The sequence below is a fragment of the Teleopsis dalmanni genome, chromosome X (genome assembly GCF_002237135.1).
Source record: "Teleopsis dalmanni isolate 2A chromosome X, ASM223713v2, whole genome shotgun sequence".
NCBI lineage: Eukaryota > Metazoa > Arthropoda > Insecta > Diptera > Diopsidae > Teleopsis > Teleopsis dalmanni.
The window spans coordinates 11,032,290-11,053,002 of NC_051848.1; the positions used below are offsets into that span (position 1 = coordinate 11,032,290).

Here is a 20,713-nt window from a genome sequence, read left to right on the forward strand (position 1 = left end):
AACATTATCCTAATCAATTTGAGTTGCACCTACCATAACGTTCAAGGTGGGATAACGTTGACCCGCAGTTTGACCCAAAATTTGATTTGGTACACAGATGGATCAAAAATAAATGGAGGCACGATTGCTGGTGCATATGGACCTAACACTAAATTTTTGGAGGCAATGAATGAGTGTTTTTCATGCCGAAATTCTCGTAATCAACTTATGCGTGAGATTCAATATCATTAAAAAATCACCTGGCTCGGGAATTATTATTAACGTTGACAGTTAGGCTGTTCTTAAAGCACTGATTTCTTGGACTTTCAAGTTAAAACAGGTTCTCGAGTGTTATGAGCTCCTACAGTACTGCAGGGAACTCGGAATGAAGTAAGTCTTTATTGTGTTCTGGGTAACAAAGAGATTTTAATTAATGAGCCAACTGATGAGCTAGACAAAACTTCATCAAAAACCGCTTTTATAGGCCCCAACCCTTTTGTGGATTGAACTGGGTGAGTATAAAACAAATAATCAGGGAGGGGAAGAATTTTATGTGTCTGGAAAAATTTTACTGGATTCAAACAGAGCAAAGGACAGATCGACCCATACTCTTACAAAGCGTTCTGAAGTTCTCAAAATGTAATTTAAGGTTGATGACGAGTTTCAGTACAGATCATTTTGGCGGGAATGCAGATTATGTAGATGCATATACTTTGTGATTGTCCAGCTTTAACAGTGACCAGAAAAAACCTGTTATATGTGGAATTTGTGCCACCAGATTATGAGCTCTTCTCCAGATTTAGTTCTAGACTTTGTTCACAAAGCTTTATAGGCCTTTCTGTACTTTAAAGTGAATTTGGTAGAATAGCATTCTTTTGGTCGCAGTACTAGTTCAAATAATAATAAATCCCAATCTACACTTGTGCGGACATAATCGCACAACAATAGGAATACATTTTTTATAATATGGACATATTGGATCTACTATTATTATTACGGAAAAACGAAGAGGCGTTCATTAGTTAGTAAACTAACTAATTTTGTAATAATACTTATATTTAAAGAGAGCACACACGTAGTATTCCTAAAATGAATACAAATATCTTATAGAATCTGTTATGTTCAATTAATACATTTGAAGTATGAAGTTTGTGTTCATTTTGGCGTTCTGGAACTGAAAATGATATGTAACTTTTAATTGTGTAAAATATGTTTTCCTATTCCAAGGTATTTCTGCTACATTTTTCGTTCCAAAAAACTTTACAAATTTTGAGTTCTGTTACTTATTTTAATAAAAAGTATTTAAACTCTATTTTGCTTTGTTTAGATAAGTTATTCCTAGTGTTTTTTGTTCTTATTTTTCTATGATTCTCCTAATGTGAAGCAATTTTCCTTTGTTGCATGTTGTCCTGTGTAGCTGGAATTCCATTAAAGAAAGAGATATTTGCTTTATCATCAAATTCAGATCAGCCATACATATTATGTCCTGTTTCAAATTTCACTTTGATTTTTCTTAAAACTTTAATCTTTGTTTCAAGGAACAAACAACACAGGACGCGATTATTCTTGTAAAGAAAATGCACAACACTTGGGAATTCCTGCCCATTGTACATGACTGATAAAATTTATGGGTAATTTGTTTAGTTTAGGTTTCCACATTACAATTCAGTTCAGGTAGCCTGACTCCTACCTCCCAATCTCCCAATCTTCTTGTTTCTATGCCTCCATCCCTTTATGCCTGCATGCCTGCTTGCCTTTCTGTCAGTATGGCATTCTACCTCGCTGACTGACTGCTTGCTCAGGAATAGTAACAGCAAAAAGCAACCGGCAACACCAAAGAAACTGGGAGGCGGTAGCGGTGGTGCGGTGGTGCTCGCAACTAAATAAATGGTACATTGCGTTTTGTTAGTCTATATGTGGGTGTGTGAATGGCAGTGAAAGTGGGTGGATATATGGAGCATACTCTGTTGTAGTTACAACTTGCCAGTGTCCTTTGAATTTCTGTTTTTGTGCTATTTCTGGAGTCGTAGTCTTGTGCAAAGTCATATTTTGTTGTGTTTCGGTTTTTGACTTTCGCTTCAGTTTGGGATTGTCTTAGTGTCTCAGGCAAAAGGGCTGTTCCAAAAGTACTCGTGTTGTGTTTGCAAAAATGGTACTCAGCTTTGTCCGCATTTGTTATGTGTTCACAACATTTTACGTATTGAGTTTTTTCTTTGTGGCTTCGAGTATTGTTTTGCTATTATATTTATAACTGCTCGCCTAAACCAGAATAAAAAGGTTTTTATGACTTTTACAAATGTTGTTTTGGTTTTGGGTTTAAAGTTGCCGCCGCACTCCTTTCAACGTGCTTCAATGCAGAAATTTATTTGGCTTTAACAAGCCGAACAGAAGTATTAGAGGGTTGTAATTATTATAGTGCAAAAATGATATTTATGGATCTATGCTTATATATGGAGATCCAGTATCATAAGTACTTCAACTTATAAAACACATGATAAAGAAAAATAATCATGCATAATCGGAATAATCATGCATTACACGTTAAGTATAGTTTAAAGCATTAAAGCAGCAACAAGACTAGATCCTAGACTTCCAGAACCTAGCGTGGTGTACAACTGTGTTTCATAAAAGAATGATATTAGTCGACGTCATGAACACAATAACAAACGCTGTTGATAGTTTCAAATGAATATCAATAATTGGTCGTTGTATGGCAATTATATGGAAGAAAGATGACGATGAAATGATTGATAATGAGAGTGATGAGTGTAAAATTATTAGTGATTATTAATTTAGTTAATAACTTTAATAACTGGTACCCTAATGTAATCACTGACATTAATCCATTTGCTGTATTAGTAAGAGTGTCATTAAGATCCTGAATCCTGATTTTTAAAACGAAATTTGACGGATACAGTCAGATTGGAAACCAACAAAGAGTTCGGAGATTTAAGAAAATAATAAAGAAAATTGTTACGCCTTACAAAAGTCAAATAAAATAGTAGAAATATGTCAACATATGACGATATTAAGTTATACGAAGCGCTAAATAAGTTCTTTAAAAGATATAGCAAAACCAAGATTACAGAAATATTAATATAAAGACTAATGCAATACTTCTAAGGAATTACAATAACTGCACAATTTTAAGGGGAAGTATTAACAATTAAAAACCGTTCAAGATTGGAAAAGCTTCTGGTTTAATAATGTAAGTACCGAGGTTTTTAAAATATCCTCAACTATCAGTGGCTTGCAATCAAAATCTGCTACAATAAACAGAAGAAAAAAAATTTTTCTTTACTAATTATCTCAGAAAAAGTGGTTTTACTTTACATGAAAATTATGGTATGGATCAGGTAACACAGACAGAACTGTTCCGTTTAAGCAATGTAAAGTGTGTTGTTGAGAAACTTACGTGACCCTTACACATTTGCAAAATTGTTCGATATTCTGAAAAGGTTATTTATCTGAATGATTGTCAGTTCACGGTATGTGCCTACAAAAATTATCACTGTAATGGAATCGATGTGTAACAAGTTTTGAATAGCAGTTCAAAATAAGCGTCAGTTTACTTGAATATTTCGAACCTAATCATGGAATATATATCCTAAAAAACCGTCTTAGGGTTAAGAAGGTTTGGATTCCATCAGTGTCCATCAGTGTCTAAAATCTATTTTCGTTAGAGTAAAGTAGCTGTCGCACATATATCAACATGGTAATTACCGCAAACCTTTTCAAGGAGTTGAAGGAGTTTTTAAATAACTTTGTTTGCTTTGTATCAGATTAGTATTGATAGGATCCTATTAAGGCAGAAGAGTGTATAAAGAGTTATATCTCACTTTTGTTTGTAGCTAATATATGGTGACTAATATATGGTGGTTTCTACGATCACTGATTTTATTTGGTTGATTTTTTATCGATCTAGGTCAGCGCAACGTATAAGAATTTATATATCACTTTAGTTTGTAGGTAGCATTTGGTAATTATATATATATCTATGATCCTTTCATAATACTGCATGTTGTATTAAAACTACAAAATACTACGAAAAGGGTGGCATCGCAATTTTATCGTCCTTTCAGTGCGTCATTGCGCCGTGTGGCTTAGAAGATGGGCTGTTACTGCTTTCCATGATCTTTGGTTAGACTTGGTATGCTTTGTATTGGATTAGTACTAACAGTGTCTGTAGTACCGGAGTAGTATATAGTGCTGTATCGTTAGTGATGTTTATGTTATTGAATCGTTATGTTCATGTCAAATGAAACTTGGAATTCTGGTTTTGTCTATCGTACTTTTAAAGCATCCTACACTAGACAGTGTCGTTGGTTATTCCATTTACCATAAAAATTCCTTTCCGTGGTTTTCTTACTAAAACCACAATATTTTAAAAGCATTTAAGTTTTTATTTGTTTTTTTTTTGTTTCTTAGCACTACCTTGCTTACCTGTCATCATAAACAAAATCTGCATTCAATGTGTTCCAGTAAAGTAGACAAGCCAAAATACAACAGCTCAAACTAGTCAGATCCAAGCTGAAAGTACACAGAATTAAGGACATTAGTGAAATTAGCTTTAAGTTGGCATTAAATTTATTTAAATTAATAAATAATTCACATATATGTAATCCAAGTTCTCAGAATATTTTGCATTTATGAATTCTTAACACAATGAAATTTATGTTTTGAACTGTTTACACACACACACACCGAGGCAAACTTACACAGCTCAAAGTTCATCTACACACATTCCATGAGTGTTTAGATGTTTGCTTACAGATGCATAGATAGGAAGACATCCTTACGGAAGCACATATTTCATTTCCGTATCTATTTTCATAATCGTTAACGAATTTTTGCACTCATACTTTAAATGGACAAGCAAATAAATAAACAAATAAGGATGCAAACAAGGAACAAAATAAATAAATTGAGCATAAAATTATTAGTTTGTATTTATGCAGTGTTAATATGTAAATATGTATTTATATCTCTTGTGTATTTATGACATGACGACGTATGCAGGACGAATGACCAAATGACCAAAAGACCAAGTGTCCTAGAGTCGAACTGCCATTTCCAAAATATAACAGCACCCGAAATAATTAGAAAAACGACTGAAAATTTCCGCAAATGTGAAATGTTGAATTCGTTGTGACCAAAAAAGAAGAAAGTGTTCAAATTTTATATCTTTGAAAGTTGAAAAAACTATCAAAAAAAAATATTATGAAAATATATAATAATAAAATGAAAAATTAATTAAAAAGAATATTGTATATTTTTCATTTGAACACGTTTACAATTTATAAATTCGGTAATTGCATTTTTTGTGCACTCATTTCAGGCGGGCTCATTTCAGGCGGGGGCTGTTGTTAGGAGTCACGCATGTCATCCCGTCATGCGTGCATATTATGTAGTCAAGCACGATATCAAACCTCCACATGCTTGTTGAAAATTTTTGAAAAATTTTCGTTTGGCTTTAAACAATTTTAGCGTGAAATGAAATTTTGCAACATTTTGCCAACAATTTAGTTGCTCTTTCATTTTCCCTTCACTCAGCGTAATTTTGAATTTATTTATTTAGTTTTTTTCCGTGAATTTTCGTAACACTCGGATTCATTGACGTTTATGCAACGCATTGAGGAATTTTCAATTTAAATATTCATCGATTTATTTCAAATAAATTTCAGAAAACCCTTCAAACTACAGGCGCCTACAGTGTTCGCATTATGAGTGCACCTCTTTCCGCTCCAACTTTTGCTCCTGCTTCAGCGTCAGATTCAGCGTCAGATTCAGCGTCAGGTTCAGCGTCAGGTTCAGCGTCAGGTTCAGCGTCAGCTTCAGCTTCTATTTCAGCAATAGCTTCGGCTATAGCACTTCTTCTTCTCTTCCTTCCAACTTAAGTATGCGTAGTATTTGTGCTTCGTAGTATTTGTGCAATAAGCGAAAAGCATTAAAAAAGCATAAAACACAAAGGCACAATATTGAAGCATACTTTCGCGGGCGCTTCCCTTGCACACACAATAAGTTTCGTGCTAAAGTGAATTGTTGCAGTGTCAAATCGGCTAACAGGCTAACGGGCTAATGGGCAAACTGTTCGCCTGAACAAACGAACAGTTGAGTGTACAAGCGAACAAGCGAACGAACTAGACGTAGTGAACGCATAGCACGAGCTGAATGAGTTCAGCGAGATGTGTAAGTTCAGAAGTTATATTGGCAGAAAAATGTTTTTATGCATTTCTCGCTTCCGGCTTTCATTTCGAAAATGAAAATGAGAATAAGAATGAAATAGACGAAAAATTTTAACATTGTCAAAAAGCGCCCTGCTTAAGTAGGGCGCGTGCACTGTTAACGAGTGTGTGAGCAAATTAAATTTTGCACTTCTACTTAAGACGACTTGTGACGCTTAAGGGCCATGGCGCTATTGGGGAATGGGGATTGGGGTGCATTGTGCAAAACTTTAATGATATTAACTACGTAAATATCTTCAGTAGTGCACGAAAAGCTCACCAACGTTATTTGGGTATGTAATTGCAGCGTCATAGGGGTGCAATCGAATGTGAAAAGGGGAAAAATAGCAAATAGCAAATATCAGAAATAATTATATTATCTAATACAAATTTTTTTCTATATTTTTCCTGTGAAGTAAAAGGAGGTGATCAGAATATATTAACATTTTTTATACTTATTTCGAAATGTTTTCATTTTTGAGTTAAAGGTATAGCTATAATAGCTAAAGAAGGGATCAGCAATACTATGAAAAAATATATATACGATATATTTGGTGTATAGAAATCCATGCGGAGAAACTGCGTATTCCTCATAATCATCACTGCAGAAGTTGTGAAAATCCGAAGGAAAAAAAAACATCCAGAGGCAATAGATTTTTTGGAAGATACTTCTTTGACAGTTTATCAGACTTTCCGTTGATGAAGTTGAGAGACCTAATAAATTACCTAAATTCGATCGCATGAATTTAGTCTCTACTCTTCTACACTAGGGGCTCTTGTGAGGAATGTGGTAGAAAAATAGAAAAAATTCGTTTATTGAGTTACATGGGAGTTATCTAATGGCCTGCCACTGCAACCAAGCAACTATGTACGATATATCAATATAACTATCGAATATAATACGATAAAAATATCTTAAATCTATTTAAGTGCTTTTTAATATACACACCATCGCCAATTTTATTGGCGATGGTATCTTAAATCAATGTAATAAATTCAGCACTCTTATTTTTGGATAAAAAACCCTTAAGATAATGTGCTATTTCAAAACACTTCAAAAAAAATAAAGAAATAAAAAATAAAACATATATAACACTTTAGTGCTATTAGGTAGCATATTGTTAACTTGCTCTCAGCTAATTGAAAACTATATAAGTAAATATGATATAATGAATATATTGATTGTGTTTAATATATAGAATATATAGCATTGCCAAGAATTAACTTGTGGATTATCTCGACGTATTTGTTTGAACTATGTTGTATAAACAATATATGTTTCTGTGATGTATACAACAGTAATAGTTAAAGCGAGTCAACTATAATCAGTATCCATTTTATATATGCTTACTTTTTTTATAAGCTTTATTATAGATGAGTGTTGGTCTATTAGTCAGATTTTTTTGATTTGGTTTTTTTAATAAAAATTTTTTTATTGTTTTATTTATTTAATATATATTTCCGACGTTTCGGTTGTTTAAAACCATCATCAGGGAAAAAAAATTTTTTAAAACAACTGAATAGAATAAAATTTGTATATGACTCTAAGGTAAGACGTCGAGACAAGGAAGGCTCCGTATCAATACCTTCACCGAAGCAAAATCTGGGTAAGGATTTTCATCAAGAAAGTGTTCTTACATATTATGACTAGACCCACATACAATTTGCGGCGAGATATAGAAAATATTTCTGTTGTCAATTATGCATTGCTAGAAAAATCATTCTAAAGATAAACTGATTTCATATTCTTCGTTGTTATTTAAAACATTTGGCAAAAAATTTTTTCATATAGAAATTTTATTCTATTCAGCTGTTTTAAAAAATTTTTTCCTTGATGATGGTTTTAAACAACCGAAACGTCGGAAATATTATATATATTAAATAAATAAAACAATAAAAAAATTTTTATTAAAAAAACCAAATCAAAAAAATCTGACTAATAGACCAACACTCATCAATAATAAAGCTTATAATCAGTATGTTAGATAGCTAAATAGGTTATTGCATTATTCTTGAGTTTTAACTACCCATTTTATAAATATCGAATACAAGATACATAAATTACTACTCATTTTTTTTGAGTTTGTCATGTAAGTGCTGTATTTATTCACTAATCGTCGGTGTAATTACTCGTCAACCTTCAATAGCATAATCTTCATTTCATACCATTAGAAACCCAATTATGGGTATATATAATTACATGTTATACTTTATACTTTTGAGATATCGTGACTCCTAGTGGGCAAAACCACATATACAAATAGCCCCTGTTCACACATTATTATTATTGTAAAATATTATTATTATTACTATTGTTATTATTGTACAATATTTGTAAAATTTGAACATATATGCTGATGTTAGCAATATCCAAATTTTGACTTTCCTTTGCATTATTTAATTGGTAAAATGCAGTGGCACTGAACTTGAATATTTGCATTATATTTTTTGTTAAGTGCAGTGGCACTGAACTTTGAATATGTAACATATATCAAGGCCAGTGCATTGGCATTAATTCTTGGTTGCTAGACACAACAAAGAATTTGGTTGCATAATATATGCTGAGCTTGCACTTTAGGCAAGAAGACGGTAAAGGAAAAGAATAAAATTTAGATATTGTTATTGTAATAATTTGTAATAATTTAGTATTTAAGGAAAAATTTAATTTAATAAAATTCAGATTGAAACCAATATTCGATCTCTCATTTTCATTTTCCAGAGTTTCAGTTCAAGTGCTGAAAACTCAACCTTCAATTAAAGAGTTACAGTTTAAGTGCTGTGAACTCAATATCTTTGATGTTAATACATTAACATTAAAATTGGTGACCCCGACGTGATTATCAGGTGAATCGCTTGATAATTCAACACGAATTTGACGTAAAGGTGTCCTACGATCACATCAACAGAGGCTTTGGTGTCAGCATCAAAAGAGGACAAAGAACACGAATTGACGTAAAGGTGTCCTACGATCACATCAATACAGGCTTTGGTGTCAGCATCAACAGAGGACAAATAAAACAACTTTAGTTTCACAAGGTGTGAAATTGGCTGTTAATCAACAAATCAATTAACTGGATAATGGGTTTCAGTTCGCTAGTGGATCGCCAAAAGGCATTGGGCGACAAAATCAAACAATTTATTGGTAATTGCAAAAAAGCTGGAAAACCTCGCAGAACTTCTCAATTCTATACAGACAAGATTCAAGAATTGCAAAGGTTGGGTGACGAATATCATGAAAATCATCAGGAAATTATGGCTTCAGTGGACAAGGTTGACGACCATGAATACTTGGTGAACAAAGAGTATCAGAGTATTCTTAAAATGATTGTCGATTACAACAAGGTTCTAGAAATTGAAGCAATAGAGCTAGAAAAATTATCTTCAGCAAGCAATGGCATAACAATTGAGCAAAACAATCAGATAAATGATTCAAACATTCGGAAACTACTCCGAAATCAGAAGGCACTCATACGTGTAATTGAAAGAACGATAGAAGGAATCATGGTCAACAGGCAAGTTGAACAACCATCTACATACTATTCTATAAAGGCAGCCAGTCTTGAAGGGTATATGGTCGATTTAACGGCAAATAACACAACGTTATGGGAAGCTACCGACGAAAGCATAATTGAGGACTACACACTGGAAATGTTTTATGAACTCGAGGAAAAGGCAGGAGCTGCCATGATCGAACTACAACAACATTTGCATAATAATCAGACAATTCGCAACTCAAGACAGACAGATTGCGAATTGCCTCTACCAAGAATATCACTACCAAAATTTGATGGAAACTATATGCGGTGGGTGGAATTCAAGGACTTGTATATGGAATTGGTCCACAACACGGATATCAGTGACAGCAAAAAAATGCATTATCTGACTACATCATTGGATAACGAGCCAAAGGGGCTAATTAGACATCTTCCAGTAGTAGGAGAAAATTACAATATAGCCTGGACTTTACTTACAAGCCGTTATGAAAATAAACGACTTCTGGTTACAACACTCCTAAATAAATTAATGGGACAATCCTCCATTAAAAGGGAGTCGGCACCAGCATTAAAATCTCTACACAATGTAAGCAAGGAATGCATACATGGTCTCAAGGCTCAAGGAGTTCCAGTCGAACATTGGGATATTATCCTGGTACATCTATTGCTGCGCAAGCTGGATGCAGAAACTCTAACAGCTTTCGAACAAGGGCTAACAGACAACAAACGTTTAATAACCATTGATGAATTGCTAAAATTTTTGGAACATAGATTTCAATCACTTGAGGCTAGGGGAAAAGGAGATTCATCATTCACTCGAACATGTGCTTCAGCTACAAAATTTGGTTTAAGTAAAACCTGTCCAATTTGCAATAAAGACGGTCACATGGTCTATGCTTGCAAAAAATTCGAGACGGCTAATCTATCACAACGTTGGAATTGGGTTAAAGAGTTCAATTTGTGTGTGAACTGCCTCAGGATTGGACATCGAGCTGATGAGTGTAAATCAAGGCACTGCACTAAGTGTTCTAAAAAACATAACACTTTGATGCATAATCCAAAGGGGAATCAATACACAAAAGGTACTGTTCTTCAAGGAAATAACTCGACGCCTCAACAAACAGGTCAAGCTTCAGTTTCAAACCAATCATCAAATAAAATAACCCTTTTAACAAACAATACCAGACAGGAATCTAATTATGTCTTATTAGGGACGGCCAGAATAAGATTGCTGGCATCAAATGGAAGACAAATTGAATGCAGAGCAGTATTGGACTCTGGCTCTCAAATCAATCTCATAACAAACCGCCTGTCACAAAAATTGGGCTGCAAGCCTAGGCCAACGCTTATGAGTATGGAAGGCATAGGAGCAAATGAATCAAAAATACGTCATCAAACAATAATTCGAGTACAATCAACGTTGAACGAATTTGTAGCAGAGATGGATGCACATATCATACCAAAAATCGTTTCAGATCAGCCAATGCAGTATTTGAATATCGAATCCTGGGATATTCCAAAGGAATTAACTCTCGCTGATCCAGATTTTAACAAACCTGGCCGAATAGATTGCCTGTTAGGAGCAGAGATCTTTTTCAAGTTACTTATTGAAGGTCAAATAAAACTAGCAGGTAGTCTTCCAACACTTCAGAATTCTATTTTTGGATGGGTTGTAGCTGGCAATGTTGAAACTTTAAATTCAAGCACGGCAACTTGTGGCATATGCACTACTAAGGAACTAGAAGAATCTATATTGAAATTCTGGGAATCAGAAGAAATTCCAGATTCAACTTCGGAACTCACAGAAGACGAATTGCGTTGTGAGTCACATTTTTTGCAACACACTTTTCGAGGAAGTGATGGCAGATTTGTTGTAAAACTCCCACTAAAGAATCATCCATCAGTGTTACCAGATACAAAAGGAATCGCTTACGAGAGGTTCAAGACAATCGAGCGCCGTTTCATTCAAAATCCTGATCTAAAGAACCAATATGTTTCATTTATGAGGGAATATGAAGCATTGGGACACATGACAAAATTCAGCGGTAGCGAAATAATATCTCCCCAATATTTCATCCCTCACCACTGTGTGCTACGTCCAGACAGCTCAACATCAAAACTGCGAGTTGTATTTGACGCATCAGTACACAAATTATCAGAGCCATCACTAAATGACATAATGTTTAATGGTCCAAAAGTTCAAGACGAACTGTTTTCGATTTTGCTCAGATTTAGAATGCACAAATATGTTTTAAAAACTGATGTGGAAAAAATGTACCGTCAAATATGGGTTAACAAAGATGATCGAAATCTGCAACTCATAATGTGGCGAGAAAATCCCACAGAACCACTTAATTATTATCAGTTGAACACAGTTACTTATGGCACAAGAGCAGCACCATATTTAGCAACACGCTGTCTAACAAAATTGGCGGATGAATATCAAGGAAATTATTTATATGGCGCCACATCTTTAAAAAAGGATTTTTATGTTGACGACGGTCTAATAGGAGCTGATACCATCAACGAAGCGTTACTAATTCAACAACAATTAATAACAATTCTAGACAAGGCTGGAATGAAACTAAAAAAATGGTGTGCAAACAACCCAAAACTTTTACATGGAATCGCTCCAGAAGATCAAGAAGTAAATCTCAATTTTGACTCCAAGGAAACCCAATTCACAAAGACGCTGGGTCTTTTATGGTTACCAAAGTCAGATTCATTTCGTATCAAGGTTAACATTCGAGACCATAGTCACACAACAAAACGATCTATGAGCTCCGATTTGGCACACATATATGACCCCTTGGGTCTTATTGGTCCAATCTTGGTCACCGGTAAAATCTTGTTGCAAGGAGCATGGCAGCTAAAACTCGATTGGGATGATGATCTTCCGTCAGAAATACGTAAACAATGGACATCGTATAGAGAAGATCTGGCCTTGTTGGACAATGCAACAGTTGTGAGGCACGTATTCAGCAGTCAAGGCTACAGCCATGTTGAGCTGCACGCTTTTTGTGACGCCTCAGAAAAGGCTTATGGTGCAGCAGTATACATTAGAACAGTACAAAAGGATAAAACGATAAAACTTAATCTACTATGCTCCAGATCTCGTGTAGCACCCATAAAATCTCAAACAATTCCACGACTAGAATTGTGTGCAGCGTTGCTAGCAGCAGAACTCATGGCAAGAGTTAAACTTGATTTAAGCTATCAAGACAAAGCAACTTACTTTTGGACAGATTCACAAATTACGGCCCGAGATGAAAAAAAATTATTGACAACAGTAGAAGAACAATTGACCCTTTAGGTTGAGCATTTTACCGAAACGTTAAATAGTCCGTAGGACTACGACCTTGCACAGATCAGCAAACACCAGTTGAACGTGATATTATTCTATCTGGAATAAATGCGTCACCTGGTAATGATAATATCTATGCTGAATTACTACAGTGCGATATAGAACAGACAGCCAGAATATGGCTGTTCTAGTAAAAAATTAGAAATGAGAACTCTTTACCCAGTTTGTGGAATGAAGGTACCCCAGTAAAAATCTCCAAAAAGAAGACACCATAGACTGCAACTACTATCGGGGCATAATTTTGCTACCTATTCCAAATAAGATACTAAGCCGTATAATTTTATTACGCATTTCAAAAGCAGTGAAGGAAACAATGAGCGGAAATTAGTTCGGATTTCAACAAAAACGTGCAGGCGTCGTCCTTATCAACACAGTCGGCATTGTGTTCAAGTAATGTGACGAGTTCCAGACATTGATATAAGCAGCTTTTATTGACTTCAAAAACGTGTTTGATAGTGTCAGCAGAGGATTTTTATGGACCATTTTAGAGAAGCGACAAATTCCACTCAAAGTAATAAATCTTATTAAAGCTATTTTCACGGGATTTAAATGCCGAGTATTGCACAACAAGTTGGTACCGAATACATTTAAAGTAGCTACGGCAGTAAGGGAAATGTGCATATTATCACTACTATTTATCCCCGGGGTTGATAAAGTGATGCAAGCGTTTTTAAAATGCAATAAAGATATCCAGTAGAATCCATTCATGTATTTGAAAGATTTGGAATATGCAAACGACGTTTCTCTAATTAGCCATGACATCAGAATTACAAAAAAATATAGAAGCACTTGGGGTAAATGTAGCAGTCGCCGGCCTAGAAATTAATTGCGACAAGACAAAAGTAATGGCTGGAGGATATAGCTCAACCTCTTCGTCAGTTGTTAAAATAGAAGAAGAAGCCGTCTAATGAGTGGATAAAGAGCAGCGCTGATGAAGATATTGACTCTCGTTTAAGCAACCGCATAATAAACACTAAGTAACGTCACGAATTAATCACTTGTTACTGTTGAGATATGTAAACTCAAATGACACTGGATAGGCCACAATCTCTGTAGACCTAATGAAAACATTACACGCCAAACACTGAGGTGGAGGTGGTCTGCTAGAACTTGGAGGAGGACAATTAAGAAAGAGCTAAGAGAAGTCAATTATTCCTGGAATAACATCTACCGAAACTCAATTAACAGAATACGATACAAAAGGATGGTAGAAGCCCTATGCTTCACGGGAGAAGCAAATTAGAGAGATAGACATGTTATACTTTGAATGCTTAATTTTGGATAAGAAACTCTTAACACGACACTGCATTCCAAAATAAAGAGAGAATTAAGAAAAACACTACATATTTGCTACACTTCACTACACTACACTATTGCTATTTAGTAGCACTTTTTTAGCTGCACGAAAACTATATAAGGAAATATGAGTTGATGAATATATTGAGTGTGATTTATCACTAAATAAAGTTTAATATAAAAAATATATGGAATACCGCGCAATAACTTGTGGATTATCTCAACGTATTTGCTTGAGTTATATTGTATAAGTAATTTATGTTTCTTTGGTGCGTGCAACAACACTAGTTAAGTAAACTGTAATCAATTTGTTTGAAAGCTTTGAAGGTTATTATTCTATCAACATTATTTCCAAGTTTCTACCACTCATTTACATTTCCTTGCTATAGTTAATGGCGATAGTTAAAGTACGTTCAGTGCGATATGTGTGATATATATAGTTCGTCATGATTGAATGGGACCGAGTAAGCTGGCGATATTTAATTTTTTTTCATTTAACCTGCAAATTAGTTTTTAGTTTCTTTACTATTTTACGTTTCTATATTGTTTAAAAGAAAAGGATTATATTGGCTTTGAGCTTGCGGAGGAATACCGTTGTTTAATACACATTTGGCTTTACTTTTGGCCTTGACAATCAGCTTTGGCTTGCTTCATATCATCTACAATAATTTGTGCTTTGAGACTGATGGGTGCTTAAAGACAAGACCACAATGTGGGCGAAAGTAGTACCTACACTAACAATGCAAACTATTATACCAAAGCGAGGAATAAGTTAAACATGAAATAAATACATTTTACTATAGCACTTGTATATTTTATGTTGAAGTTAATTGCAATAAAAGGACATACATTAAAACCAATGATATTACATCAAAAACATTGCAGTTATCCTTATTTTTAATATTTTGACCCACATATTCCACACATGCTAGAGCATATACACATTCTTCGAATGGAACGATTATATAAACTGGCGTAATTTATTATTCTTTTCTTTCACGAGCACATTGGCAGTATTAAATTGCTCCTGTGTCCGTGTCCGTGTCTGTTTTAGTTTGCTTTTACTGCGCTTTCTTCGGTGTAATTTCAATGTACAAAAATTAATTTCTAATAAAGGATAATAGGATATAATTCCGATACTGATACCGAAAATCCGACATAGCAAAATAGCACATGCCATTGCGATGGCTATGGAGATGGGGGCTGCGGACAGACGAGTAGCAGCTATGGCTGTATTTTATATGTGATTGATTACGTATTTGCTTCGAATATTACTCACCGATACCATCATTATCATCGTCGACATTGGCGTTGGCATTGGCGTCGTCGTCGCCGTCGTATTCTTCATCATTAATGCCATCGCAGCACTTCCGCTGTAAGCGCTTAATAATATGTTTGTATTTCAGCAAATAAATCGCCGTATAATGAAATCATTGACTTGTTCTATCCGCAGTCATACTGTCATTATCCGCGCTTACATATTTTCGACGTCTTTACAAAATAATGAGTTACAACAACAATAAAAACAACACCAGAAACAATAACAACAACAACCAGAACAACAATAGTAATATGTCCTTCCATGTGAGACTATAGTTTGGCGTTTGTTTGGCATAATTATATATACAGGGAATTTCGACTATGGGACACTCAAATGGGAATGGTTATGTGCGCGCCCTCTATCGATATGAAGTCGTTCATGGCGATGTCTATATCCAGCTGAATAGGTCCCACCACATACCCACAGATGAACGCAGTAGAAAATTAAATGCGTTGTATGTATTATTTTTTATTTATAAATAACACATTTGTTTTTGTAATTATTTTCTCAATGCCATTAATTTCTTATAATCAACACCAGGGGCAGGAATAAATATCCTTAATTGTCGGTATGCGTACTGGGCAATGGAATTAGTGCGTCCAAATTGGCTGTTGCTGTTTAATAAATGCCGAATTAATTTGAGTTTTCGTACTCTTAAATGTTGTCGGACTTGGGACTGAGTTTAGTTATCGGTTAAGGTCAGTCATGGTCGGCTCTCGCCAGCTGTGCGCATCGGCATTCAGGTGTATATGTGAGTGTTGCCCAATTTAATTACTTAATGTATGATTGGAGTCCTGGTATGTTTCGGTGCGTGTAATTGCTGCTTTCATTTCTCGCGCTGGTGCACAAGCTGCTTCCATGGTTCCATTGTTGTTGTTATTGTTCTTTCAGTGTCTAAAAATTGTGCGTAGAAAGGATTATAGTCATAAATTAAAGGACATTTGAATTTTTATTCCACAGCTTTAAGGTCTAATGATATTATGTAGTTCAAAGTAGTAAGCTGATGAGATGAGAATTTGTGTGGAAACAGAGTCTTCTTAAATTGTCGTTGTTTCGGGAAATAGAATGTAACATAGGATTTTGAAATATCGTTATACAGAAGATGGACTAATTAAACCAAGAAATAATTACAATTTTTTAACTGGTATTTAAAACATGGCCTACTATAACTTTTGTTTCCCTTTGTCTGTTGTAAAGCATTGCTATATATGCCTGAAGCCGAAAACGTAGCTCTTCCTTTTTATTTGGAATGCGGTGAATGTTTGTCATGGAGCTGAGGATATAAAAAATATTCATATAAATCCATTCACTTTTTATTTGTGCTAATTTCTATTGTCTATGCTAAGAAAATATTTAATTGACACGAATAAAATGCACTTCATCCACATTCTCCCTCCCAACGAGACACACATTATGTCGTTTTGGGTAGACCTTTATAAAATGGACGAACGAAACAACAACATAAAAGTAGAATAAATAAATAAAATACCAAATAACGCGATGATGGAGTGAGGAGCACAGAGTGTGTAGTACCGAATGCTGGGGGTTAGATAAAGTATAAAATCAAAATTTATATAGGTCAGTGAACAGGATATTGTCGCTAAAACTGCGGACAATTTGCACATCCGTTTTAAGCCATTTTTTGTTTTTACTATGTAAGTTTTTTCTCATTTTCATTTTCTCTTCCATCCACTTTTTTTGGTTTATTTTTTCGTTTATGTGTATTGTTTTTACTATTGTTTAGTATTAAAGTAATTTAAGAGCACAGCAACAGGAACCACCCACTTGTCACTTGCCAATCTCAAACTCATTCTAAGCCCCATGCCCTATCCAAACTTTGGCCCATTCTTATTTACATTTTCTGCGGCAAAAGCAACAGCAGTGATAGTGTCAGCTGCAGGTGTTGGGGCAGGAGTAGCAGAAATAAAATATATAACGTAATTAAGGAATATGAGCCGCAAAACAGAAACAGCGAATTAGAGAAAATATTTGTAATTAGTTTTAAATGATAAAATAAGAAATGACCGCTAACGAGAAAAAGCGTAGACAACAAAAGCAACGAGTGAAAAACAATGAAAAACAATGAAAAGCAAACCAAAAAACAATGAGTTGCAGTGTAAATTTTAATAGAATTTAATGTGGCAAGCAAAGGTCTTCTGAGGGACTAACAACACAACACAACACACCATCATATCCTAACGCCTAACCCGGCGTCGCACTAGGAAGTCGTAGTTGAAAGCGACTGAGCATCAACGTTTCAGCTAAACAATGAGTGACAATAATTTTCCTCATAATTTTGTTTTGTGTTAAGTTTCGTAAGTTTGCCATTTTTAAATTTAAGCTCTCGCCTGTCCCGCCTCCATACCATTCAGCATTTACAATTCAAAGTATCTTCGACCTCATTCCATAGACACACTCACCATAGTACGTAGCAAATGATTGCCATTAATCACAACGTGTTTTGCTTCCGTTAAATGAAGCTGATACTGCAACAGACGCACTAGCAGTGCCACAGTGGCATCACCAGTAACGGTAATGGCAACAGCGGCACAAGTACCGGCCTCACTGGCTGAACTGTCGTAGTAGCAGCGAACGGAGCAGCAGCACCAACAATGCGGAGATAAAATCTTTCGCTGTCATGTCGTTCACATTTTAAGTTAAACTTTCGTTGACTTTAACCGGTGGCAAGGAGCTGTCGACTGTAATTGTCAACATGGAAGATTAAAAAAATGAAATAACGAAAGTGGGTACAAAAAATAATAATAATTTCATTGTCTACTTTTGTAATTAGATACGTAGATATATTACAATCCTCAGCCCCAAACGCAACCGCGGCCTCAGCTGTTCTGCGAAAGACAAAAGAGGGTGGAACAGCATCGACGAATTTGTGGAAATGTTTTTATGGCAGATAACGTGGAACGTGATACGAATGAATGTGTTTTTATGAATTTGCTTCTCACTTGGATTCGGAATTTTTACTATTCCTCTTTACCTTTTCAGTTTTTAGCTTACTTGTTATTTTGCTGCTTCAGCAAAGAACTTCGAAAGATAATACAATGAAGAGATATTGCTGGGAGAGGGACTTGCTTACTAATAAAAAAGTGCATTGTTTATTTTGTTCGACCTTAATTAAACTTCAGAAAATGACTTGAAATTGAGGAACATGAAAGTTTCAATTCATCATCTTAGCAAGAAGATTTTTTTGATCTACATTATGCATTTCTAACAACTAACGGGTCTTATGGTAAAATTGTTGAAAGTTATAGGACTTAATAAAAAAAGACATTGCTATGAGAATATATGAAGAACAACTGAGGTAACAGACAGACACGAACTATTGTAATGACCACTAGCTGAATTTTTTCATAGTTGCGTGGTTTGATCACTTCTTATCTACTTCTTTGTTAGAGATATCTGGCAGCGGCTTTAAATCCAAAGTGATAATTTTTTGAAAATAATTATTTATATGACGAATTAAAGAGATTAATTAAAAAAATTGTTCCAATTAAAACATGAATTCAATGAGACTCCGTTACTATACAAATGTTGAACCATTAATAAAGTCAGCGATAGCTCCAGGTTTTTCAATATATTTATCCTCTTGTAAAATTATAAAATAAGGTCCTATTTCAGTAAAAATAAATCTTGAGACATTATAGAAAAGTTTAGATGATGTTTTGAACATAACTATTTTGTTTTGAATGCTTTAATTGGAATTACGTTCATAGAGGCACAAAACTAAGCAGAACAAATATGAATATAAAGAGTATTTGATAAACAGGATAAATAGCTGGAACTAATACTAACCATCGATTCAATTTAAAAACCATAAACTATTAATTCGGGCCTCTAACATTAATCTAAAAATTTATGCTCAGATATTCAGTCGATTGTTACTTTCTTCATATTAGCTAGTTCATATAATCACTCAGCACTTAATGGTCTAAGATCGGACAGATTTCACAGCTTTCTAGTAATAGGGATACATAACAGTGGTGTCAGTTTTTATTGTTGGTACTCTTTAGATACTCTCCTTCGGTACTCTTTAACAAAGATTATACCGTCATTTGGCATTCATGCTTGAAATACTGTGGATTATTATTTAATCTGGGTCTTAAACTACTACCTTGATTAAGTTTTGTTTCAATACATCTGTTCATTGAGCACACATTTATGTTTGAAATACTATGGAAAAATATTGAATCTGCATCTAAAAACACTAGTTTACCTACGTTCACTTGCGAGCCGCAATATACCTGTTTATTGAGTATACATTTTGGCGGCTATTTAAAAACTCCATTCATTCAATTAATTATATCGTAATTTACCGTATTAAAATAGATATATATATATAGGATATCTGAAAAATTGAAGGTATAGTTAAAGCTAACAGTTATCAAATATTGAAACTATTCTGTAAGTTCAACTACCATGTAAGAGAAGATATCGAGTACTCATACGTAGTAGACAGGAATTAAGAGTTAACTGTAGTTGTGTCTCCATGACAATTATATGACAGACATTTATTGTACTCATAGAACGTACGGTAAAAAGAAAACATGCCTGAATACTTACATATCAAAGGGTCTATATATGATGTTTTGTCTACATACATAGATTGTCTACATAATACATAAAGTCTACATACATTAACACAAAGTTGATATTTCTAAAAAGGTCATCAACTGCAATAAGATTAGGGCAGGTATCACTAAATATTTGATCAAAAATAAAGTTTTCTTTCAAATGTCAAAGAAAACATACACAATTGTTATAAATTAAGGGACTCCGTTTGACTTCCTGCCAAAAATTGCATAGTGTAACGGAAACTCAAGCATTAAGGACGCCATAAACTTTATATAACCTACACACCTTAAATCGGAAACGGAAACATTATCCTCGAAATGCCAAAAAACATAACAGAAACCCATTAAAATCATTTTTGTTACTAGGTCAATTTACGTTAAGCCAACAATCCTAATAAAGTAACAACAACAATAACAACAACAACAATAATAGTCAACAACTAACAACT

At 34.4% G+C, this 20,713-nt stretch overlaps 1 protein-coding gene across 1 annotated transcript in view; it reads right to left on the bottom strand.

Moving 5' to 3' along the window:
* LOC119688176 (protein O-mannosyl-transferase TMTC2) overlaps positions 1-20,713 on the bottom strand; it is a 101,399-nt gene that overhangs the window by 18,687 nt on the left and 61,999 nt on the right. The window contains exon 3 of the mRNA XM_038102861.1: positions 4,423-4,509. Within this exon, the coding sequence (XP_037958789.1) occupies positions 4,423-4,509 (87 nt within the window). The remainder of the gene's footprint in view (positions 1-4,422; positions 4,510-20,713) is intronic.